General features: G+C 35.3%; 1 protein-coding gene and 3 long non-coding RNA genes across 4 annotated transcripts in view; 2 read left to right on the plus strand and 2 right to left on the minus strand.

The window, feature by feature from the left end:
• Nucleotides 1-226: 226 nt before the first annotated feature.
• Nucleotides 227-9,212, plus strand: LOC131545337 (uncharacterized). Its single transcript, XR_009272414.1, has 3 exons — nt 227-592; nt 7,998-8,189; nt 9,081-9,212. It is a non-coding gene; the product is annotated as an uncharacterized LOC131545337 (long non-coding RNA).
• On the minus strand, nt 7,300-10,029 carry LOC131545332 (uncharacterized). The gene is made up of 5 exons (XM_058784039.1): nt 9,190-10,029; nt 8,704-9,090; nt 7,978-8,145; nt 7,689-7,723; nt 7,300-7,575 (listed from the first exon to the last, which is right to left on the minus strand). The coding sequence occupies exons 1-5, from the start codon at nt 9,224-9,226 to the stop codon at nt 7,453-7,455; spliced, it is 750 nt and encodes a 249-aa protein (XP_058640022.1). The 5' UTR covers nt 9,227-10,029; the 3' UTR covers nt 7,300-7,452.
• Nucleotides 10,030-10,649: 620 nt separating this feature from the next.
• LOC131536019 (uncharacterized) lies at nt 10,650-16,806 on the minus strand. Its single transcript, XR_009269810.1, has 4 exons — nt 13,920-16,806; nt 13,651-13,793; nt 13,045-13,079; nt 10,650-12,952 (listed from the first exon to the last, which is right to left on the minus strand). It is a non-coding gene; the product is annotated as an uncharacterized LOC131536019 (long non-coding RNA).
• Nucleotides 16,807-20,032: 3,226 nt separating this feature from the next.
• Nucleotides 20,033-25,741, plus strand: part of LOC131536027 (uncharacterized) — a 69,624-nt gene continuing 63,915 nt past the window's right edge. The window contains exon 1 of the long non-coding RNA XR_009269812.1: nt 20,033-20,237. This is a non-coding gene — a long non-coding RNA (uncharacterized LOC131536027). The remainder of the gene's footprint in view (nt 20,238-25,741) is intronic.

Genomic DNA, 25,741 nt, shown 5'->3' on the forward strand with positions numbered 1-25,741 from the left:
TACTCAGGTCATCACTGTGTGTCCACAACGACTGTATGGAAAAATACTAAAACACTCTTACTGAAGGACAATGTTTTTTGTCAATCATTTACTGCTTATAAACAGTGTTGGGCTAGTTACTCATAGAATGTAATATATTACTCATTACTAGTTACTCCTTTCAAAAGTAATATTGATACTTATTACCAGAGGTGGGGGACTCGAGTCACATGACTTGACTCGAGTCGCAAATTTAAGGACTTGTGACTTGCTTGACTAAATAAAGAAAATGACTTGACTTGACTTGGACTTGAGATCCAGTGACTTGAGACTTGACTTGACTTGACCTTCATGACTCGGCAGGACTTGACTTTATAACAACTAATTATTATTATAAATCATTGCGAGTGCGATATAATTTGGTAAACAAAACGCAAGCCCCTGAACCAGTGGCAGAATTGATCCGAGTCTGCGCAGTTCATGACACTGCACGAGCGCAGGAACACAGCGCGCCAAATAGAGGGAGCAAGAGAATCTCGCGATGTTTGGATTAACACTCTTCCAAACTATATGCATTTGCAAAGCCAGGACGTCACCACTTCATAAAGGCAATGTATGTAAGCTTGTTCGTTAGTTGAAAACAGCATTGGTCTTAAATTCAGCTTAGGTCTGTTTCGCCTCTCAAAACAGTGCTTTAGTGTCAAGTATCCCTCTTTGTAAATCAATAGGCTATATGGAATTGTACCACGGAAACCAGTGTTTTCGATTAGTGATATTTCTCTTGAACCCAAAATCCAAGTCATGTTGTCAAAATGGCCTTAGTATGAGTTTTTATATTTATAATATACGATATAGTAATATTTTCAGCGCGGCTGCCAACAGTTCCGTTGAGCCCACAACTAGAGTTACGCTCGTCTCTAAGCAACACACTGAATACTGAACGAATCCAGGGATTTGAACGAATCGGTTGAGTGATTCAGTGGCCCATTCTTGCTTGTTCATGAACGAATCAATTTTGAATGAATCAGTTCAATGAACGCTTCTGTGATAAAGCTGTGATTTGCCACCACTTACTGGTGGCATTAATGTCGTAGAGTAGGCCTATCATTTCATTTCATATTTCTATATTCAATTTTTTTAATATTTAAAAAAAACAACAGAACAAACAGAAAACAAAAACGAAACAAAACAAAAAGCTTAGGCAGACCTTAAATGCACAGCTGTCAATTTAGTTCTTATTAAGATAAAATCAAAGAAATCGATAAGTTACAGGGGAAGATATATAAACATTAACAGTAATAGGCTTCTTGTTTTGAGCCATGATGACAATAGTTTTCAAGAACAATGTAGGCAATCATGCAAAGTGAAAGAAACAGTCCAAATAGGGTGTCTATATCCGATGAAAAATTTGGGTCCATTTTATTTCTGATATAAGGGGTGATTTGTAGTCAGCATATTATTTTAAATTGAATAGCATGTTTTGTTACACATTGAAATTCTTTAGTGTGCTCCGAGACTGAATCCCAGGCTTCACTGGAGATATTTAGTGCAAAATCATCCCCTAGGATGGTCAAACTCAATATAACATAAATATGAGATACATATTTTTATCTTGTATTTTTATCAATATTTTCTCAATTACAGACTTATCAGTATACAAAGTAGTATTTTGCCTATTTTCAAAATGTTATATTTAATATAAGATTCTCTTGCTCCCTCTATTTGGCGCACTGTGTTTCGCACTCGCAATGATTTATAATAATAATTAGTTGTTATAAAGTCAAGTCCTGCCGAGTCATGAAGGTCAAGTCAAGTCAAGTCTCAAGTCACTGGATCTCAAGTCCAAGTCAAGTCAAGTCATTTTCTTTATTTAGTCAAGCAAGTCACAAGTCCTTAAATTTGCGACTCGAGTCCCCCACCTCTGGTAATTAATAAAGACTTATCCAATAATTCTGCAGGACTTATTTCGAACCTGAAACAGTAGGCCTATTCTAAAGTGAAAATATTGGAAACCCATTAGTAATTAAGAAAGAATTATTAGATAATTCTGCAATAATTACTTAGAACCTGAAACAGTATTCTAAAGTGAAAATATAGGGAACCCATTAGTAATTAATAAATAATTATCAAATAGTTCTGCAGGACCTATTTTGAACCTGAAACAGTAAGCCTATTCTAAAGTGAAAATATAGTGAAACCTTTAGTAATTAATAGGAATTACTTAGAACCTGAAACAGTATTCTAAAGTGAACCTATTAGTAAATAATAATTACTACATCATTTTGACTCAAATCAAACTTACACTCTAAAAAAAAAACTATAAAAATACACGGGTTAGGTGTTAACACAACACAAAAACTACCCAAGACTAAAGAACTAAAAAATAAATATGATCCAAGAGCTTCATCCCAGTGTTTCGGTATGTAAATAAATAAATTAATTAATTAATTTACAAACCACCGTTTTACAGAGTGTACTGTAGTAAGTTGGATAGATATGGCAAGACAGTGGAGATGGGGTTCCTTTCCGAAGCAGATTTCCTACAGAATATGCGCACAAAGCAATTATTTACCATACAGGCAAAAACATAAGGGGTGACAACCCAGAAAGGCGTAAGGGATATTTCACCTCAGTCCTTTTGGGTGTGCAGCAAACAAAATACATATTTCATTTCCATTATAGGCTAATAATAGTAGTAGTAGAATGTAACAAAGTTGCTACTGTAGTAGTACTTTGTACTTGTCCTTTTACTCAAGTATTTTTGAAAATGAATAGGCCTATACTTATAATTTTACTGGAGTAATATTTTATTGGGATATCTGTACTTTTACTCAAGTACTTGATTTGTGAGCCCCAACCTGATTAATATAGTCTAGTAGATAATTAATAGTAGTTCTTCAGGAGGTACGACAGCTAACTGTTACTTAACACAATAATAAAATTGTATTACATACTGATTAGTTAACACATCTTCCTTAGTAGTTAACAGTAGTGAGTTAAGTGTTAATGAATACTTATTAGTTATGCAGTAAGTAAGAAACAGTATTCTAAAGTGTTACCGAGTTTTCATTTTTATTTGGTGTACTATTTATACGCACTTTCATGAGATCGGGGTAGACAGGAGCATAAGTAGTGAAATCTGAACCCTGCGCTTGTGTTTCCCTGTGCCGGTTTTGTCTCCTGGTCATCACATCTACAGATGCATAACACACCTCGCTATCATCATTCTCCTGTAATAAAAATTTATGTTTTGATTTTGTTGTATATAATATATTTGTCAGCCACATACAGTATGTCATTTTTCTGCTCATTTCAGAAAAGTAACCATTACATTCAAAAGTAACAATAAAATTACAGTAATTCCTACCTCACAAGGAATAATGGACAATTTTATAATGGTAATTTTTTGATTCGAGACAACTTCAATGAAGTATGCAGCTGACAAATGCAACCTCCAGAGGCCAAATATATGACAGTGTGTGATTTATTGTTGTCAGATACAAGCTGAATATGCTTTTTAGCTATGTCTAAGGTGCTAATGCAGATATGGCTTCTCTTAAAGGTCCCATGGCATGAAAATTTCACTTTATGAGGTTTTTTAACATTAATATGAGTTCCCCTAGCCTGCCTATGGTCCCCCAGTGGCTAGAAATGGCGATAGGTGTAAACCGAGCCCTGGGTATCCTGCTTCGCCTTTGAGAAAATGAAAGCTCAGATGGCCCAATCTGGAATCTTCCCTTTATGTCGTCATACGGGGGAAGGTTACCTCCCCTTTCTCTGCTTTGCCCGCCCATGAGAAAATTAGCTACTACCGTGCGAGGCGAGCGCAATATTTATTTTTTTCCTCGAGAGACATCATGGCTTGCAAACGAGTGAAGCATGGCAGTTGCTCAGTGTTTGGATGTACAAATGAACACCAAAGTATTTTTTAGTTCCTTCATCCGAGCCTATGGCTAGCATTAGCTACATGATAATAACTGTAACAGCATACATAAACAAACCAACTAAAGTACCGTATCCAGACACAATATTTTAAACTAACCATTCGGAGACGTCCTGCTGTAGCCGCTGAGTTGCAACTTCTTCTTCCGGTGCTTCTCCATCCGGATCAGATTCTGGGTCAAACTGAAAAGCTTGAATGACTGCGTGTCTATGAGCCATTGCGAAAAATCCACTGTCAACATTAGCGCATGGTAGCGCAAGCTGGTTAAGGCCACACCCCCACCCTCCACCTTGCCCCGCCTCTCTCATCCTTAAAGCTACAGACACAGATGTGGCACGTCCTAATGCCGAGTTCACACTGCACGATTTTAGCCCGATTTTTCACTCGCCGACAGGTTTTGATAAATCGCCGACAAATGCCCTACATCGGAGGCAAATCGGAGCTCGTTCACGCGAGTGACAATCGCGCAGTGTGAATTACCAGAGATGCGATCTGAGAGAATCGCCGACGTTGCCGACGCCCGTGAAATATTTGGCATGCTAAATATCTGGAGCTGTCGGCGATTCACAATCACGCTGTGTGCAATGATTTCTGACTGAAAACTACCACACGATGACCTTCAGCCAATGAGAGACAAAGATACAGGGCAGAGGGAAGTTCCGTGAGGAGTTATAGACCATATCAGTATTTTAATGTACAATTATATCATACAGAAAAGCACAAATGCTTGACCAGCCGCAACATCAGCATAACAGTTACTGCAAAATTATTATTTAACCACTCTTTGCAGAACACAATCCCTGTTCCCTGCATCTCCCTCCTGCATAATCTGTTTTTGTTTTTGTAGCTGGAAATCAGCGCACAGACAATTTGCAGGCTATATTTTTTTAATACTTCCAGTCTCGCTTATGCCGAGTTCACACTGCACGATTTTCAAACTCGTCGGATCGCTGTTGTTTTCACACTGCGTGACTATCTGGGGAAGCATTCAGTCGCTGCTGTGTTCACACTGAACGATGGATCGGCGACAGGGGCTTTCACATTGCATGATTTCACAATAGGAAGAATCGCCGACAACTCTGTCTGATCCGCAAACTACCTTTCACAACAAAACACACGCGAGAAGTGATACGCGAGAACCTGCGTGCCTCAGCCCGTTGTTCTCGAGCTAGACTGGAAGTAGCTATTAAAACAATATAGCCCGCAAAATGCACTGATTTCCAGCTACAAAAACAAAAACAGATTATGCAGGAGGGAGATGCAGGGAACAGGGATTGTGTTCTGCAAAGAGTGGTAAATAATAATTTTGCAGTAACTGCTGATGTTGCGGCTGGTCAAGCGTTTGTGCTTGTTTCTGTATGATATAATTGTACATATTAAAATACTGATATGGTCTAACTCCTCACCGAACTTCCCTCTGCCCTGTATCTTTGTCTCTCATAGGCTGAAGGTCATCGTGATGTAGTTTTCAGTCAGAAATCATTGCACACAGCGTGATTGTGAATCGCCGACAGCTCCAGATATTTAGCATGCCAAATATTTCACGGGCGTCGGCGACGTGTCGGCGATTCTCTCTGATCGCGTCTCTGATAATTCACACTGCGCGATTGTCACTCGCGTGAACGAGCTCCGATTTGCCTCCGATGTCGGGCATTTGTCGGCGATTTATCAAAACCTGTCGGCGAGTGAAAAATCGGGCTAAAATCGTGCAGTGTGAACTCGGCATTAAGAACAACGGTCTGACACACGCAGGTTCTCGCGTTATTTCCTTATCACTTCTCGCGTGTGTTTTGTTGTGAAAGGTATTTTGCGGATCAGACAGAGTTGTCGGCGATTCTTCCTATTGTGAAATCGTGTAATGTGAAAGCCCCTGTCGCCGATCCATCGTTCAGTGTGAACACAGCAGCGACTGAATGCTACCCCAGATAGTCACGCAGTGTGAAAACAACAGCGATCCGACGAGTTTGAAAATCGTGCAGTGTGAACTCGGCATAAGGAAAACTCATTGTGGGACTGGCTCGTAGTGGCTGAAATTCTGCACCAAGGCTGAATTTCGGGAAACAGACTTCAGATACAGTACTAGGGACCACTTAGGCCTATATAAAAGCATCCAAAAAGCAGCATGTCATGGGACCTTTAATACTTTCACAATATTATGGAGGGACAGCCTCATATACTTCAGAAAATATTCAGCAGATGTCTGTTATTCAGTCTGTCGTTCAGCACTGGGAACTATATTCCATAACTGTAAGGTCAGTGTGTGATAAGAAAATGTAATTTTCTCAATAACCAAAGAATGTCTTATATGCATTTCCTTATCAGTCTTAAACAAGTAATCCTGTAAATGAGAACATCCACTAGATGTCCATGTCACTGAAAATGCAAATCGAAAATTGCATAAAGATGTTAATACAGTGCATTTGTTACATTTTGCAAAAATTCTACTTTTACTTTGAAATTCTACTTTTAATTGAAAACCCAAGTTTAATAAGCAATTTTGCCTAAAGAAATGTTTGTGCCAATCAAGCAGTTTTACAGTTTTACTTTCTGTTTTTGTCTAACCACTGTTTTCACACTTTGATTCATGCACATGTCCAGCATGCAGCCTCACCAGGTCGAACAAACACTCTTATGACGTTCAATCTGTTGCATGCTCAAGTGGAAACATTTGTGGTTTATTCTCTCATCCTCCTTTTCACGACCACTACAACATTCGTCAGCAGTATCAGCACCACGAAAAAACAAAAACAAAAAAAAAACTTTGCAGACCCTAAATGCTGACACAAATGCTGCTATAATTTTATAATACAATATATAATACACTGTAAAAAGTGAAAGTTGACTTAACTTTAAAAAAATTGAGGAAACCCGTTGCCTTAAAATTATTAAGTACAACATAATTAAAAAAAAAAAAAGTTAAGTGAACTTGACAATTCAATTAACTTATTTTTTTAATTATCATTTACTTAAAAATGTTAAGGCAACGGGTTTCCTAAATTTTTTTTAAGTTAAGTCAACTTATCACTTTTTACAGTGTACATATATAATAATTTTTTATTATTTATTACATTATTATTAATTTCATAAATATTGTATAACATGAATTAAAATAATATGCATAGTAATCACATTTAATAAAATAAAAAATGGTGAGTCTGTGACAAAATATATATTTATCATTGATAAATAGCTACAACTGTCCTGCACTATTATGTCTATGTTGTGTTATATCAAAAAATATATATATAAATACATAAAAATAGAAAACATGCTGGCAATGCATTGACACTGTAAAACTAATAATTGTGTCTTATAGACATAAATTGAAAAAAGGAAAAAATGTTACTGCACTTCTTATTTTAATTTAATTTAATTTAACACATTCTGAGAATCCATTAAATATTATGTTCTTTGTCTGGAACATATCGTCATACATCAAATAAAAACGCAGCTAGATGACATAGGAGAACGAAGAATTTTATTCTCTAATTATTTTGAAAACCATCTGGTACAAATTGTAAAACTGTACTTTATAGTCCTTTAGTTCTGACCTCAGAATAAACACTGAAGTCTGAACGCTGAACTCTTTTTTTCTTCAGCTTTTTTTGCTGTATGGAAGGCATGTCCAATGAAGCATAACACACTTCACCACCCTGGAAATATACATATTTTTTATTATTATATTATATTATATTATATTATATTATATTATATTATATTATATTATATTATATTATATTATTATTGTGTACTTATAATACAATACCTCATCACGTCTGTTCTCAGTCTGTGTTTCAGAACCTACAGGAAATTTAAATGACATAAGAAACATCTTGTTTCAGAACAAGCGAAGTGAGATTTAAAATTGCTCACTTTTGCAATGCTCAGCTGACTTGCTGAAAAACAGTTTTCAGAACTCTGATTGTGACATTTTACAGTTATTATGTGATACTGCATGATGATTAAAATATGAAAGCAAATCTAAAGCTGTAATAACATCTGTCTCATCATGGCTGTGGCAAGTGATGGAATTGAGTTCAGGAGTGAATGATTACCTGTAGTTTTCCTCTGACAGAAGCAGTACACACAGATGGAGGAGAGGAGAGAGAAGAGGAGAACACACACCGGACACACACTGAACAGCAGCGTCCAGCAGAGCACACAGTCTGATGCAGGAGGTGTGGAGGAGGTGTTGAACCTCTCAGCACCAGGACGCACTGACTCTAAATCAAACAGAAGTCATTTTAAACACTGCCACACTTTTCTGGTAAGATATTAACCGTTTTATTTGAATATTTAGTTAATATGTACTTTTTTTGTAACAAATTACTCACCATTTAAAATCAGTTTAATATTGCATCTATGTTGCATTTTCTAAACAAGATATTTAACAAATCAGTAGTTCAAATATCGATATTAAGATATGAAAATGTATTGTGAATCGAAAGTTTTACTATTTTTAATATGCATTAATTACTTGATTTACATTTTAATAAAAAATAAAAAACAAAGTAAATATAGATTGCTTTTACTTTCTATGGATGGATTGTGTAAACACAGTTATGGGCAAGTCATTGCTTTAACAATATAAGAATATTATGAACAGCAGAATTTTTTATTACATTTCATTAGTATATAAACTGAGAACAAATTTTAATTTTGTCTATGGCACACAAAAAAGCAACATGAACAACAGTATAATTTTGTATCACCTTCCATCGATAGATAGTTTGTTTACACAAAACAAATCAACACAAACAACAGTAGAAATATTTTCTCACCCAAGACAGAGAGACGAGTTGACTTGTTTCCATACTCATAATCAGATTTTGCATTTATGATGCCGCCTGCATCTGTATTTATTTTATTTTCTCTTTTGGCACAGTAGTATATTCCCTCATCAGAGACACTGATGTTTGTAATATGTAGATCATAGGAGTTACCGGAGCTGTTGAGCACAAAACTGAAACGTGGAAACGTCTCCTTGAATATTTTTGTACGATCTATTAACAGAGATGGTTGATGCTCATGTGAGCAGTTTCTCCACCAAACAATGTGTGATCCTAATGATATGACACAGTCACAGTACAGAGTGATGCTGTCTCCTGCTTTAACTCTCATGTCCACTTCTAACCCAAACACTCTCTGCTGTTTACAGAACAACACACCTGCCAAAGCAAATACAAGTTCAAATACAAGAAAAATGACTATCAAATTAATACCATGGCATTAAACATAGCATTAAAAAAAAACTAATATGGACTTACACATAAGTGTGATGACTGTAACTCTTGTTCGCTCCATCTCAGTGACTGATAAGGGGCTTCAGTGTGAATGGTCTGGTTCATTGTAGTGGGAGGTATCACTTGTGTTTGGTTTGTTTTTTTTTGTTTTTTTTAGCTGAGGGTTACGTAATTCGGGTCTTGTCCCGCTGGTCTTGTCTTGGTCTTTCTTTTTTTTCTTTTTTTATATCTTAATTATGAATCACTACACATTTCCATTTAATGGAATGTTAAACACTTTATACACTTTTCAATATGGTAAAGTGATTATTATTACAAACGCAGTTATGTGAGACCTTTAAAGAGGCTCAGAGGTGATAAATTCAAACAAACAATAACATCACAATGACTTCTTGTATTTTTTGACAGTATAATGTTTAATGTATTAATGGAGATAACCTGAAGTGCTGATCGTTGTTGTGGGTTTCCTGTAGTGCATTGCATTGTATTGCATTTTAACTGCGTGGCTATTGTTTTCATCGATATCTAAATCCCCCAGAATTACCATGATGTGTGCGGGTGCATTTGTTTATTTGTATAAGAATGCATTTACTTCAGATGTTTATTGCCGTGGGTTTTGAAAAGTTGTTTGAAACCTATTTTTGTTTCTGACTGTAACCACAAAGTGTTCCATTCACTTACTAGTGCACTTAATCACAAGGTTGTGGCATCCTGTTTTAGCATGTCTAAATTGTGTTTCAGCTCTCAGAATTGGTAGGAGAACTGACTTCTCTTCTTAGAAATGCAGCCTTAAATTATTTATTAATTGTGTTTCAGTGATAAGTGTTTCAGCACCAGAGACCATGAACAGCTCAGTAATAAACATCAATAAACATGCTGCTAATACTTTACTGTATTTGAGGATAATTACATGGTGCTGCAAAGATAAAAATTGGCATGTCTTCATATTAATAAGGATTATATTAATAACAATCCTTTTTTGATTGGCTGACTGTGGTGGGAGGTGTTTCTGCTAAAGGGCTATGATTGTGTACATATACATAGAGTCCCCATATACATGTGTGTGTGTGTTCTATTTCAGTCATGTGCTCTATGCAAGCAGCTTACATGTTGCACATAATAATGCGCTTATGTATTCACAAGGTTGTGGTTTCCTGTCTTTCTTACCAGCTCTCAGTGTTGAGAGGACAATTTACCTTACTTTACCTTGCAACATCCCTGTGGCCCTACATAGGACATACGATTTGGAAAATGATGGATAAATAATAATAATAATTTTTGCTAAATAGTAACATTTATTAAATTATTAATAGTAACATTATCTTTTTGATTTTAATGATTGACTTTATTATTAATGTTATTATTGTTGTTGTTATTATTACTACTACTACTACTACTAATAGCAGTAGAATAAAATGATTTGTACTTCAAAGTTGGGCAGATATAATAAGATGCAAAAGAGGACAGTCACAAAAACCACTGGAAACATTTGTGGTTTTTATTTTGACTTCTACAGAAGGCCGAACTGTCTTTACCGGAAATGTAACCTGTGCAGCCAACAAGACTGAATTCACACATAACAAACCACTTCTCACATCCTGTGGCACCTAAAGGCCACTGTGTTTACTATCTTCACATAATATCTTGGTAGTTATTCCTCTAATTACCCATCTTGACCATTGTGTTTTCTTGAATCAGTTTCACAAACAAATAAAAAGTGACTGAACCTTGCAACTCACAGACAAATACTCACATCAGAGTGCTATATGCTACCAAAAAATATCAAATGATCAGATGTTATATTAGCTATATTGAAACAAAGAAACAAGAGTATGAAACAATCTTCAACACTGACTAACTTAAAATATACATTTACAATTTTGGCATCTGCTTTAATGTCAGTAAAAGAAAGACAAGGGGTGAGGTTCCAAGTTCAGCTTGTCAACAGGTACATTAAACAGAATAAACATGAATGAGCGTAACTGACATAACAACCAACAACAAAAGACGTGACAAAGACCAGCAAGACACATCTGGAGGCAGCTCACAAACACATTTCTAGGTCCTGTCAGAAATGAGTACATGTATTCTGTAAAATGTTTGCTGCTTTTTATCACTCAATTAAAAACACTACAATTGAATTGTGCCATCTGTTACACAGGGACTACTGAACAGACATTTAGAATGTGATATTAAAGTGCAAAGTATTGAAAATCAAAACATGTAAATGAAGCTCTGTTAATATATTACATGTATTTTTACCACACTATGCCGTAAGTTTGTCCATTGGGCAATCAATACACACTTAGTGTCTTCATACCCTCTTCAACACTTTGACCAAAAGCAGGAAATACATCATCTAAGTGAACAAGTGCAAAGACCACAAGTATGGGTATTGGAACAGACTGCTAATCTCAACATTTCTGCCCCCATGTGGTGAATATTAGAATATGATTACAAAAATATTAGCCACTGAAGCCATGAGTTTTGCTTTCTTTTCCTTTTTTTTTATTATTTTCAAATACATTAGATTAATGCACAGGGAATAAATCCAATTTTATTTATATTGCATTGAACAGTAACATATATCTGACAGACAAATACACAAATGCATTTGATTTAAAGTCCAGTCGAAACATTTGTGGTCCGTACTTATAGCTGACCACAAGAAGAGAGAGATGAAGAATGAAAGAGTGAGTGGTAGACAAACACATTTTGTTGCCCCAAAGATGTCAATTTTACCGGTCACGCTTTATATTAGGTGGCCTTAACTACTATGTACTTACATCAAAAATAAGTACAATGTACTTATTGTGTTTATACTGTATTGCAAAACACTATTGATGCTATTGAGGTGGGATACGGGTGGTTAGGGACAGGTTTGGTGGTATGGGTAGGTTTAAGGGTGGGTTAAGGTGTAAGGGATGGGTCAACAGTGTAATTATAAATGTAATTACAGAAATTAATTACAGATGTAATTAAATATAGGTATTTTTAAAAATATAAGTACAATGTAAAAACATGTATGTACACAATAAGTGCATTGTACCAAATGATTAATTCAAATGTAAGTACATAGTAGTTAAGGCCACCTAATATAAAGTGGGATCATTTTACCTAATGGCTAAGTGTGTCATAGCTTAATAGGTGTGAGGACTCGGAATGTATAGTTTCGCTTCTACAACAAATAAAGTAATTATGATTCAGGGCTGCAAAGACACATTGAGATCTGCATTAAACTGCTTTGAATAAGTTTTACCATGTGTTTGACTTAATAGCACAAAATGACATATTGATCAAACAAACTAAGGCTAATAAGATCCAAATTATAGCTTGTTATAAATATTTTGTTTAATCCAATAAATAAAATCAAATTAATGTTATTTTTCATGCACAAATAGTATTTGATAAAATACTGTAAATACTGAAACCCTTTTATATGTATTATTTTAATTAAAAATGTGTTATGTGAATGTGTTATGTATCACGCATAATCACAAAAATAGAAAGGTATAATTGTTTATAAAAAAATGGGTTTATGTTGCATGTGTGTGCACGTACTAAATGTAGTTAAAGCAAGCTTGAGAAAAAAAGCTACTTCAGGAATCACATCTGACATTAACGAGAACAAAAAAAGAGTGAGCAGTAAGTTGTATAAATTGAGCAGGTAGAATCATATCTTGGCATAGGGATGTGCAGATGTCAGTATGCTATAAGAGACTTCAGTGTGGAGGCAGATCTTTCCAGTCTTACTCATCGTACACTGATGTTTCTCCATCGGATCCCCCTGAAATTAATAGGAGATCAACATGATGCAAACTAAACTATTGTCTTTGACATGGCAAATCTTGAAAATTTACTGAAAACAAATACAGATACCTTAATAACATCTGATGTGAGTATTTCTGCAGAACCTAAAGATGAAAATAGGCCAGTACAGTGAGAAAATGCTGCAGGTCTGAACACAGCGCACATATGCTCTTTGTGCTATTAAATACATAAACATTGCAGTACCATTTAAACATAATATAACTGATATTCAGCTTTCTTTATAAGCAGTCATTTTTGATTAAATAAACAATATCAAAAAGTGAAACAGGTTTTATTTTTTTCAGTTTCATTTGTATATGCCTTCTCAAAAAAAGCTTACATTATGGCAGCTACATAATAACAATCATTAAACTAAAGAAGCGTATCAACTTTAATTCAAATTGACATGAATGTGAATTCTAGAAAAATAACCCTGGCCATATAGATTCTTTTCTGACAGAACACTGACATTTGCAAATGCACAAAATAATTTTATTGAGGGCTTAATGTTGTGAACACCACACAAAATAAGTTTTGTTTGTTTGTTTGTTTGTTTGTTTGTTTGTTTTTACATCTTTGACATATTTATGATTTGTTTGAGGCTTTAAGTATTTAGGTTTTATATTGGACAAATAATAATAAATGTGTCAAGGTAATGAACAGTGAATGAGATACCTGTCGTTTGAGCCCGACAGAAGCAGGACACACAGATGGAGGACAGGAACAGGAGAGGAGAACACACACCGGACACACACTGAACAGCAGCTTCCAGCAGAGCACACAGTCAGGAGACGCAGAGGCTTCAGAACAGGAAGTCACTTGCACAAGATAAATACGAATGCTAATAAAAATGATCTGTTCATCTTGCTTTATCACTGATAGAGGTATTACCCGGGTGCAGAATTACATAAGCAATGATATAAGTAGCAGAATTGTTGTCTTACCTTCCAGAGAGAGTCGAGTTGTTCGGTTTCCATAATTTTCTTACACATGAGCGCGATGAGAGCAAGTCCTGGCCTCTCCATCTCAGTGAGTGATTGTGAATAACTGACAGCGCTGAGGGTCTTAATGCAGATGTCAACTTTCATCTGATTGGTTCCCACCAATAGAAATGTTTACTCTAAAGTGGCCTGCGTCATGAGGGGTTGGAAGTAAATTGGGTTACTGTGTGAACATACAAAGAGTGAGATCAGTATTAATCGATTATCAGTCACCTTACATTTACTTTTTTGCTCTAATTTGGCTTTATGATCAGGTAAATCTTTAACCTTTTCTTTGTCAGACAAATATGCAAAGAGGCTACATTATTTAAAGACAAAATGTAACTTTTTTTTTTTTTGCCTGATTATATGGTTACCTTCAGAAAGTATTCAGACATGCAGATAAATTTAAGATTATGTGCTTTACATTTGACATGCAATTAGTACATTTATGAACTATGAACTAGAGGACTATAATGCAAAATTGATGTGGTTCTTTGTTTTAATGTAGTGGGTCAAAATAAGATGCAACAACATGTCAAACAGGAAACCCACAGGCCTTGTTCAGAACAATTACAACCTCACACACCATGAAACTCTTACATCTTTGTAAGCCATTGGTGTCCATTAGTCTTTGTTTGCTTTTGTGTGTTGGTTAAAGTGCATGTATTCATGCAGAAGTTTTCTATGTGTTCTTATGGATATCAAGTATCAGGTATCAATTCCCCTGTCGTCTGTTCATGGAATCGCTGTTAAGCTCACAAACTACTTTGATTGGCAGCCGTTTGAAACACCTGTTCTCTATCAGACACTCCTTTTAAAAGAGGCTTCCGCTTGAGCCAGAGCAGGGCTTCGGTTTTGGACATTTGGTTTTGTGGCTTGCTTTGGTTTACTTTTTCCCTCGCACTTAAACACTGCAGTACACTATATCTCCCTACATCCATGCATTTTATATTGCACACTTACATTACTGATGTTTCCCCAAAAAAATACAGCTGTTTTCTTTATGGTTTTCTTTACTTTTTTTCATGTGACTCTAATTCTTAAATAAAATTATATTTTGAGTCAACAATTTGGTTTCGCATGTGTCCTCTGTTGCTTCCCTTGAGCCATGGGTCGTAACATTCATATAAACACAATGTCATGTTTGTTAAGAACCTACAAAATGTTATTTATTATTATTATTATTATTATTATTATTATTATTATTATTATACAAAATGTTATCAATATTTTATTTGTTTTTGTTTATTAAAAGTCTGGCAAAGAGTCCAAAGTGTACAATTTAAACACACATGTACCATATAAGCCCAGTATGCTTTTTTAATGCTTCACATTTTATTACAAGTGAAAATAGAATGTTTATTACAAATTTTATTAACAGTTAGCTTTTGATTCATTTTTTATTAGTCAGACTAAAGAACTACTGATCAAACTGGCCAGATATTAATTTTAACAATTTTAATATTTGGCAGTTTTCAGCAATTATTCAACAATAACCAAGCTTCTGTCTGGATGTTTCTTTAATTTAGTCATAGTCAATTTCTTATATCTTAGTTTAAAGGAGTAGTTCACACAAAAATGAATATTTGCTGAAAATACACTGCATTCTATTACTGGGTCTCATTTCAAAGGCTGTGCCCCCTGGGGGGTGGCTTTATATACCCTGGGGGGTGGGTTTATATACTTCAGAAAATATTCAGCAGATTCGTCTGATATTCAGTCCGTTCAGCACTGGGAGCTGTCCAATGTGCTACATTTATACTAGTTCTCCACACATTTAATGAATGTGAAAAATCTAATTAAATTCACTATATTCCATTGTAATTGTAAGGTCAGTGTGATTTGATGAGAAAATGCAATTTTGTCTAATATACATGTATGTCTAATATACATTTCTTTATCAGTCTTAAACAAGTAACAAAATCAATTAGATGCCCTTGTCACTGAAAGTGCAAATAGAAAATTGCATAAAGATGGTAATTACATTTGTTACATTTTTGCAAAAATTCTACTTTTACATTGAAATTCTACCTTTAATTAAAAACCCAAGTTCAATGAGCCTAAAGTAATATTTGTGCCAATCAAGCAGGGTTTTTTGTTTGTTTGTTTGTTGTTTTGTTTTGTTTTTAATCATGATTGTTTTTTTTTTTTTGGTTTTTTCTAGAGTTCCATTGTAAACAATAATCAAAAACATGAGATGAACAAAAACGTTGAGCTCAAAACAGCAGCCTCAAGAAAAAGAACTGTTCTCGGCATGGCATAATTTAAAATTATTTAAAAGGCATTAAGTCATTTGTCGCAAAGCTTAGCATAAATATAGCATACACTTGAGGAAACGGTGACAACCCTAAAAAATAAAAGCCTCCCAGTCAACAATTTGACTTCACAGTTATCTCATCATGATCTCCCAGGATACTCGTGATGTGGTCACAATGTGAGGTAACAGTGAGCTAAAAGTGTAACCTCACAGCGCCCTCAATGTGAGCTCATACTATGGTCACAATTTAAGGTCAAAGTGTACTCCCTGCACTTAGACTAGATACCCAGCATGCAATGACGCATGAAGCTTTTGATTGTCACCATTGTTGAGATTCATACGCCAATTCTTGATGTCTCTCTTTGTTTTTAAATGACACCGTAGTTCAAAATGTTTGTGACTTATCATGGTTTTAAAATCCTTCATAAATTATTACACTGATTGTTCCTATACTGTATAATTAAAAAGCTGTTATAATTAAAAAGTAGATTAATAACATCTCACAAAGACTCATCAAGTGAGAGCACTGTGATAGTGTTGAGAAACAGGAAGTAGAATGTCCCCCCAGTGAGCAATATTTCAACTGCCTCCTCTCAACCTGCTCAACTTTTTGAATTCACAATGAGCTCACATATTACTCACACTGAGTATCACCGTATGAGAATGGTGTGATGTCGCTGTGATCATCGCGTGATCTCACGTGTTGACCGGGCTGTAACTACATGACAAATGAAAATGGTTTCAGCGTGATTGTTGGTAACCATTACAAAAACAAACAACTGTTTTTTTGTTTGTTTATTTTTTATGAATGTAACATTTATTTGCTAAAATGGTTCTGAAGAATTGCCTGGTTTACATTTCTGTTAACACCTGTCCTGCAGTTAACTTTTTCCAATATGCTTATTTCTGTTTTTGTCTAACCACAGTTTTCACACTTACGTTCATCTGCATGTCCAGCAGCCTCACCAGGTCGGACACAAACACTTTCATGACATTCAATCTGTTGCATGTTCAAGTGGAAATATTTGTGGTTTGTTGTTCTCTCACCTTCCTTTTCACGACCACCACAACAACATGCATCCGCAGTATCAGAATCACAAAGAAAAAATAAAATACATGGCTGACTTTAAATGCTGACATTTATATCAAATACATTCAATGAATTGTTACATTATTATTAATTTTTAAATTATAATATGAGTTAAAATAATATGCATAGTAAACATTTCTTTAATAAAATAAAAAATGGTGAGTCTGTGAGCAAATATCTATTTACCTTGATATACAGTGAGGAAAATAAGTATTTGAACACCCTGCTATTTTGCAAGTTCTCCCGCTTAGAAATCATGGAGGGGTCTGAAATTGTCATCGTAGGTGCATGTCCACTGTGAGAGACATAATCTAAAAAAAAAAATCCAGAAATCACAATGTATGATTTTTTAACTATTTATTTGTATGATACAGCTGCAAATAAGTATTTGAACACCTGAGAAAATCAATGTTAATATTTGGTACAGTAGCCTTTGTTTGCAATTACAGAGGTCAAACGTTTCCTGTAGTTTTTCACCAGGTTTGCACACACTGCAGGAGGGATTTTGGCCCACTCCTCCACACAGATCTTCTCTAGATCAGTCAGGTTTCTGGCCTGTCGCTGAGAAACACGGAGTTTGAGCTCCTCCAAAGATTCTCTATTGGGTTTAGGTCTGAGACTGGCTAGGCCACGCCAGAACCTTGATATGCTTCTTACAGAGCCACTCCTTGGTTATCCTGGCTGTGTGCTTCGGGTCATTGTCATGTTGGAAGACCCAGCCTCGACCCATCTTCAATGCTCTAACTGAGGGAAGGAGGTTGTTCCCCAAAATCTCGCAATACATGGCCCCGGTCATCCTCTCCTTAATACAGTGCAGTCGCCCTGTCCCATGTGCAGAAAAACACCCCCAAAGCATGATGCTACCACCCCCATGCTTCACAGTAGGGATGGTGTTCTTGGGATGGTACTCATCATTCTTCTTCCTCCAAACACGTTTAGTGGAATTATCTGACCACATGACTTTCTCCCATGACTCCTCTGGATCATCCAAATGGTCATTGGCAAACTTAAGTCGGGCCTGGACATGTGCTGGTTTAAGCAGGGGAACCTTCCGTGCCATGCATGATTTCAAACCATGACGTCTTAGTGTATTACCAACAGTAACCTTGGAAACGGTGGTCCCAGCTCTTTTCAGGTCATTGACCAGCTCCTCCCGTGTAGTTCTGGGCTGATTTCTCACCTTTCTTAGGATCATTGAGACCCCACGAGGTGAGATCTTGCATGGAGCCCCAGTCCGAGGGAGATTGACAGTCATGTTTAGCTTCTTCCATTTTCTAATGATTGCTCCAACAGTGGACCTTTTTTCACCAAGCTGCTTGGCAATTTCCCCGTAGCCCTTTCCAGCCTTGTGGAGGTGTACAATTTTGTCTCTAGTGTCTTTGGACAGCTCTTTGGTCTTGGCCATGTTAGTAGTTGGATTCTTACTGATTGTATGGGGTGGACAGGTGTCTTTATGCAGCTAACGACCTCAAACAGGTGCATCTAATTTAGGATAATAAATGGAGTGGAGGTGGACATTTTAAAGGCAGACTAACAGGTCTTTGAGGGTCAGAATTCTAGCTGATAGACAGGTGTTCAAATACTTATTTGCAGCTGTATCATACAAATAAATAGTTAAAAAATCATACATTGTGATTTCTGGATTTTTTTTTTTTAGATTATGTCTCTCACAGTGGACATGCACCTACGATGACAATTTCAGACCCCTCCATGATTTCTAAGTGGGAGAACTTGCAAAATAGCAGGGTGTTCAAATACTTATTTTCCTCACTGTATAACTACAACTGTACTGCACTATAATGTCTGTTACGTTATATCACATGCAGTTATTCTACTATAATTAAAATAAATAAATAAAACATAGAATCCATGCTGTTTGTTATATCACAATGCATTGATGCTTCCCTATTTTAATTTAATGAACACGTTCTGAGAATCCATTAAATATTATGTTCTTTATCTTCTGGAACATAATGTCATACATCAAACAAAACAAAACCAAAAAAAAAATGCAGCTAGATGACATAGGAGAAAGTTCCACAAAGAATATTCTATTCTCTAATTAAAAAAGTTTTAAAAAGTCATGTGGTACACATTACTACTGAAGAACATTTCTTTCCAAAACTGTACTTTATGGTCTTTTGGTTCTGACATCAGAATAAACACTGAAGTCGGAACGCTGAACTCTTTTTATTCAGCTTTTTTTTGCTGTATGGAAGGCATGTGCAATGAAGCATAACACACTTCACCACCCTGGAAATATACCGTATATATTTTATTATATTAATATATTTTATTATATATTTATTTCATTTTGTATATAAAAACACTATTATTATATTATATTATATTATATTATATTATATTATATTATATTATATTATATTAATATATTATATTAATATATTATATTGCTGTGCACATATAATACAATACCTCATCACGTCTGTTCTCAGTTGGTGCTTCAGAACCTACAGGAAATTTAAATGACATAAGAAACAACTTGGTTCAGAAGAAGTGAAGTGAGATTTAAAATTGTACTTCTCAATGCTCAGCTCACAATGCCTGAAAAGAGTTTTCATAACTCTGCTTGTGACATTTTACAGTTATTATGTGATACTGTTTAATTATTATAAATTGAAAGCAAATCTAAAGCTGTAATAACATATGTCTCATCATGGCTGTGGCAAGTGATGGAATTGAGTTCAGGAGTGAATGATTACCTGTAGTTTTCCTCTGACAGAAGCAGTACACACAGATGGAGGAGAGGAGAGAGAGGAGAACACACACCGGACACACACTGAACAGCAGCGTCCAGCAGAGCATACAGTCTGATGCAGGAGGTGTGGAGGAGGTGTTGAACCTCTCAGCACCAGGACGCACTGACTCTAAATCAAACAGAAGCCATTTTAAACACTGCCACACTTTTCTGGTAAGATATTAACCGTTTTATTTTAATATTCAGTTAATATGTAATTTTTATTGTAACATATTATTCACCATTTAAAATCAGTTTAATATTGCATGTATGTTGCATTTTCTAAGAATTTTTAGAAATGAAATTTAGAAATTTGAGAAATTTAGACATTTTGAAATGAAAATTAGGGATGTCCCGATCAGGTTTTTTTGCCCTCGAGTCCGAGTCCGAGTCATTTGATTTTGAGTATCTACCGATACCGAGTCCCGATCCGATACTTCTATAATACATAAAAAAAGAATAACGCCAGTTTCACACCGCACGCGTAAGCAGGGCGTATAAGCAGCGCATATTTTTTTCGGCGCCCATGTTAACAGATTAGAGCATTCACAAGGCACGCAGAGGCGGCGCGGCAGTGAGTAGCAGGAGCAGAGCAGAAGCGGCAGTGCCGCGATAGTTTTGCTGCGCCGCACGCTGAATTAAAGCCACAGTGCATTTTTCTTGATCAAAATTGACCTGATTAACATGAAAAATTACACATTTCACCGTAAAATCATGTGAGGTGTTTAGTGTTTCACAATCACGGGGTAAAAGGCACACTGTATTGATAAATACTTTACCTAAAAAATTTTTTTTTTAAATTGATACTGTCTAAATTAATACTTGTTCAGATCAATCACTTTAGCAAAGTTCGTACTAGGCTATTTTCTGCTTATTTTGATAAATAATGTTCAGTAAATATACTGTCATTAAAATATGTAAATAATGTTCAGTAAATATACTGTCATTATACTGTTAATATAAAAATATATATTTTAAAATACAGAAACAAAATAAAAAGTAAAGATTCTGAAAGCATTGAAGGAGATCCCATAATAAGTTAATATAGATTTACAGTAGTAACAAGTTTTATTTTATTATATGATATGATTAATATCATGTTTCATTTTAAACATGGTGATTATCTCTAAGGTGGACACCCAACATAATAGGCTATACGATACCATATGAACCATGTCATGTCAACAGTTCGAAAAGTCAGCCATCTATTAATTATCATTGTGCCTTTCGCCCCAACAGCCGGGGCGCTTTTTACCCCAAATACCATACTTTTACATATTCTTCTAGTTATTGAAAAACTGTTGCTTTAATTATCTTAAACCAAACTGGTAATCCTTAAGACCTTTGTCTCAAAATATATTCAATAATTTTAGCGATTCTCATTTTCTACTTAAATCTACAACATTTAAAATACAAAACATCAAATATTAGATTTAGCACAGAATCAACTACACGAAAACACATCACTGCCAGGAGTTATTGCCCAAACTTCAAAGACCTGTTTAAATTATTAAAACTAGAGGCATTTATTAACTTTAAGATTACTTTTTATCATGTAAACTATGTACAGCATGTTACATGTGACAGAGGGGAACACGGCCGCATCACAGCATGCTGCCCATATCAAAGCACATGACAGACAGCTGTTGGAGAACACCTGAAAAGCGTGACCGAATGAACGAGACTCGTCTATATTTGCAGTACACAAGCAGCGGTTCAGCTGCGCGCGACAAACGCTGCCAGTGTGAAAGCACAATGGGCTCGCGCTGCTCACGCTCTGCATACGCGCCGCTTCTGCGCTGCCTCTGCTCTGCTTACGCGTGCGGTGTGAAACCGGCGTAACTCTGTGCCACCGCATAACTATAGCTGTGTTAAAAAATAATGAGAATATATATATATATATATATATATATATATATATATACATATATATCCGAGTCCTGATCGGGAGGTAACGTCCGATTCCGATCGAGTCTGAAACCACGTGATCGGGCCCGATTTCCGGTCACGTGATCGGATCTGGACATCCCTAATGAAAATGTATTGTGAATCAAAACTATTACTATTTTAATGTACAAATGACTTGATTTGCATTATATTAAAAATTAAGACGTAAACATAAAGTGATAGATTCTCACCCAAGACAGATAGACGAGTTGTCTTGTTTCCATACTCATAATCAAATTTTGCATTTATGATGCCGTCTGGATCTGTATTTATTTATTTTTTCTCTTTTGGCACAGTAGTATATTCCCTCATCAGAGACACTGACGTTTGTAATATGTAGATCATAGGAGTTACCGGAGCTGTTGAGCACAAAACTGAAATGTGAAAACGTCTCCTTGAATATTTCTGAAGGATCTATTAACAGAGATGGTTGATGCTCATGTGAGCAGTTTCTCCACCAAACAATGTCTGATCCTAATGATATGACACAGTCACAGTACAGAGTGATGCGGTCTCCTGCTTTAACTCTCATGTCCACTTCTGACCCAAACACTCTCTGCTGTTCACAGAACAACACACCTGCCAAAGCAAATACAAGTTCAAATACAAGAAAAATGACTGTCAATCAAATCAACATCATGGCATTAAACATGGACATACACATAAGTGTGATGACTGTAACTCTTGTTCGCTCCATCTCAGTGACTGAAAAGGGTCTTTTTTTTTTTTCTTTTTTTTTGGAAACACTTGTAAAAAGCTCTTTTCGCCATCAATTAAATAACATCTTAGTCAACCTAATTATGAATCACCACACATTTCCATTTAACAGAATGTTAAACACTTTTCAATGTAGTAAAGTGATCGTTTTTACAAATGCAATTGTGTGAGACCTTAAAAGAGGCTTTTTTTTTTTTTCATCTAAAATGTTTAATGTGTCAATGGAGAGGACCTGAAGTGCTAATCGTTGTTGTGGGTTTCCTGTAGTGCATTGCATTGCATCGCATTTTAACTGCATGGCTATTGTTTTTACTGATATCTAAATCCCCCAGAATGACCTGTATGTGTGAGGGTGCATTTGTTTATTTGTATAAGAATGCATTTACTTCAGATGTTTATTGCCCTGGGTTCTGAAAAGTTGTAGGAAACCTATTTTTGTTTCTGGCTGTAACCACAAAGTGTTCCATTCACTTACTAGTGTGTTAATGTTGTGGCTTCCTGTTTTAGCATGTCTAAATTGTGTTTCAGCTCTCAGAATTGGTAGGAAAACTGACTTCTCCTCTTAGAAATGCAGCCTTAAATTATTTGCAGGATACATAATTTGTGCATACAAGTGATTCAGGTTTTTATTTTTTATTTTTATTTTATTTTATTTTATTCAAATCTATCAGTCATTTTCATTTCATAAAGGCTTTTTTGGACTTCTGTGTTCTTATCAAGAACTGGTCCTGATGAAATAGTTTGCTGTGGGTAAGTGAATTTGACGTGATTCTCTGTAATTTTAAGTAAGACCAGACTAGTTTTGACTATTAGCCACTAGATGGAGCCATTGAATGATCGTTTCCTATTCTTTTGAGATTTATTCATAATTCAGAGAAAATCTCATAACTCAGAGAAACAAGACATCTGAACATTTGAAAAACGTGTTATTTTTACTGATTGAAGAGCAAGAATTTGGCCATTTACATCCCAATTTAGAGATATATATTTATATGATCTACAGATAAAACATAGACTCATAACCTTATGATTTTACTTTTAGGCCAATTTGTTCAGGACATCTGAATAATACTAAGGCTAATTGCTTGTATTTATGTTCTGCATAAACATTATTATGAAAATTATTAAAATTAAAATTATTATGAAAAAAATATTTATATTAATATTATCAAGGAAAAAATGTAAAACCCTAAAGTATTATTGGATCAAATAGAATTATACTTTATATCATTTAGTGCAACAAAAAAAAAAAGCATTTATTTTTACATAAATGAATGTATGTTTGAGAAGACAGAACACTAAAATCGTAGCTGAAATAACAGAGCACAAAATATATATATATACTAGCAACAGCATAAGTATTTAAAATGAGCAGGTAGAATCATATCTTGGCACAGGGATGTGCAGATGTCAGCAGTCTGTAAGAGACTTCACTGTGGAGGCAGATCTTTCCAGTCTTCATCTCACACTGATGTTTCTCCATAGAATTTGCCTGAAATGATTGAGATGACAGCCTAAACTGGTAAAACACCACATCAACCTACAGTGCATATTTGAAACAGTAAAGCTCACTGACGTAAAGTAATAGTACAGAATAGTTACCTTAAAAACATTTGCATTCAGTACCTCAGCACTCAGCTCAGAACCTAAAGAACATGCAATGCATGTTGAAAATCTATCTTGCAGGTCAATACTGAAACTTTAAGCATGTACTTTTAAACATGAACCATTTTCACAACTTCTTAACAAATAATTAGTTCAATAAGCTTTCTATATATATTACTTCTTGTTTAAATATTTCAGATTTTTTTTAGATGTTTTAACACATTAATTTTCTACAAAAGGAATGCTAAAGGAATAGTTCACCCAAAATATGCAATAACATGGATAGAGGACTTGTATTTTGACCAGATGTAATGGTTTGGTTGTTTCTTATAACCACCCAGCTTTTTACTTCACAAGACTTTAATTGATGGACTGCGGTCATGTGGATTACTTGTGGATTATTGTGAAGTTTTTATCAACTGTTTGTACTTTCATTCTGACGGCACCCATTCATTGCAGAGGATCCACTGGTGAGCGAGTGATGTAATGCTATACATTTCTCCAAGTCTGTTCTGATAAAGAAACAAACTCTTCTACATCTCGGATGGCCTAAGGGTGAGTACATTTTCAGCAAATTTTCTTTTTTTGGATGAACTATTCCTTTAATATGTGAATGAGATACCTGTAGTTTGAGCCCGACAGAAGCAGAGCACACAGATGGAGGACAGGAGGGAAGAGAGCAGAACACACACCGGACACACACTGAACAGCAGCGTCCAGCAGAGCACACAGTCTGATACAGGAGATGTAGCGATGGTAGTGGATTCATGCATAGACACTGCCTCTAAATTTAACAAATAATATTTAATATGCAGATTATTACTATTATTATTATTAGCATATAGGCTATGGCATTTTATATAGCATATTATAATCAGTTCTTTGTTGTTGAAGCAAGTTTCATATTAAAACTTGGCCTACTGTAGTTGTATGACATTTTTATGATGTGATTGTACACATATACAATATAGGATTATTAATATTATTTTCAATGGAAAAGTTTTTCAAACAGACTGGGGTGAGAAATTACTCTAAACTATTTTCAATGCCATCACAACATGGATGGTCACATGTCTTTTGCAAATGCCATTTGAAAAGATTATATTGTTTTTTTCTACTCAGAAAAGACGTCAAACAAAGTTTCTTCAGAATTTATCAACATGCATGAAACCATGAACAAAGGTAGAAATATTTTCTCACCCAAGACAGAGAGACGAGTTGTCTTGTTTCCATACTCATAATCAGATTTTGCATTTATGATGCCACCTGCATCTGTATTTATTTTATTTTCTCTTTTGGCACAGTAGTATATTCCCTCATCAGAGACACTGGCGTTTGTAATATGTAGATCATAGGAGTTACCGGAGCTGTTGAGCACAAAACTGAAACGTGAAAACGTCTCCTTGAAT

The sequence above is a fragment of the Onychostoma macrolepis genome, chromosome 01, assembly GCF_012432095.1.
Source record: "Onychostoma macrolepis isolate SWU-2019 chromosome 01, ASM1243209v1, whole genome shotgun sequence".
NCBI classification, from domain to species: domain Eukaryota; kingdom Metazoa; phylum Chordata; class Actinopteri; order Cypriniformes; family Cyprinidae; genus Onychostoma; species Onychostoma macrolepis.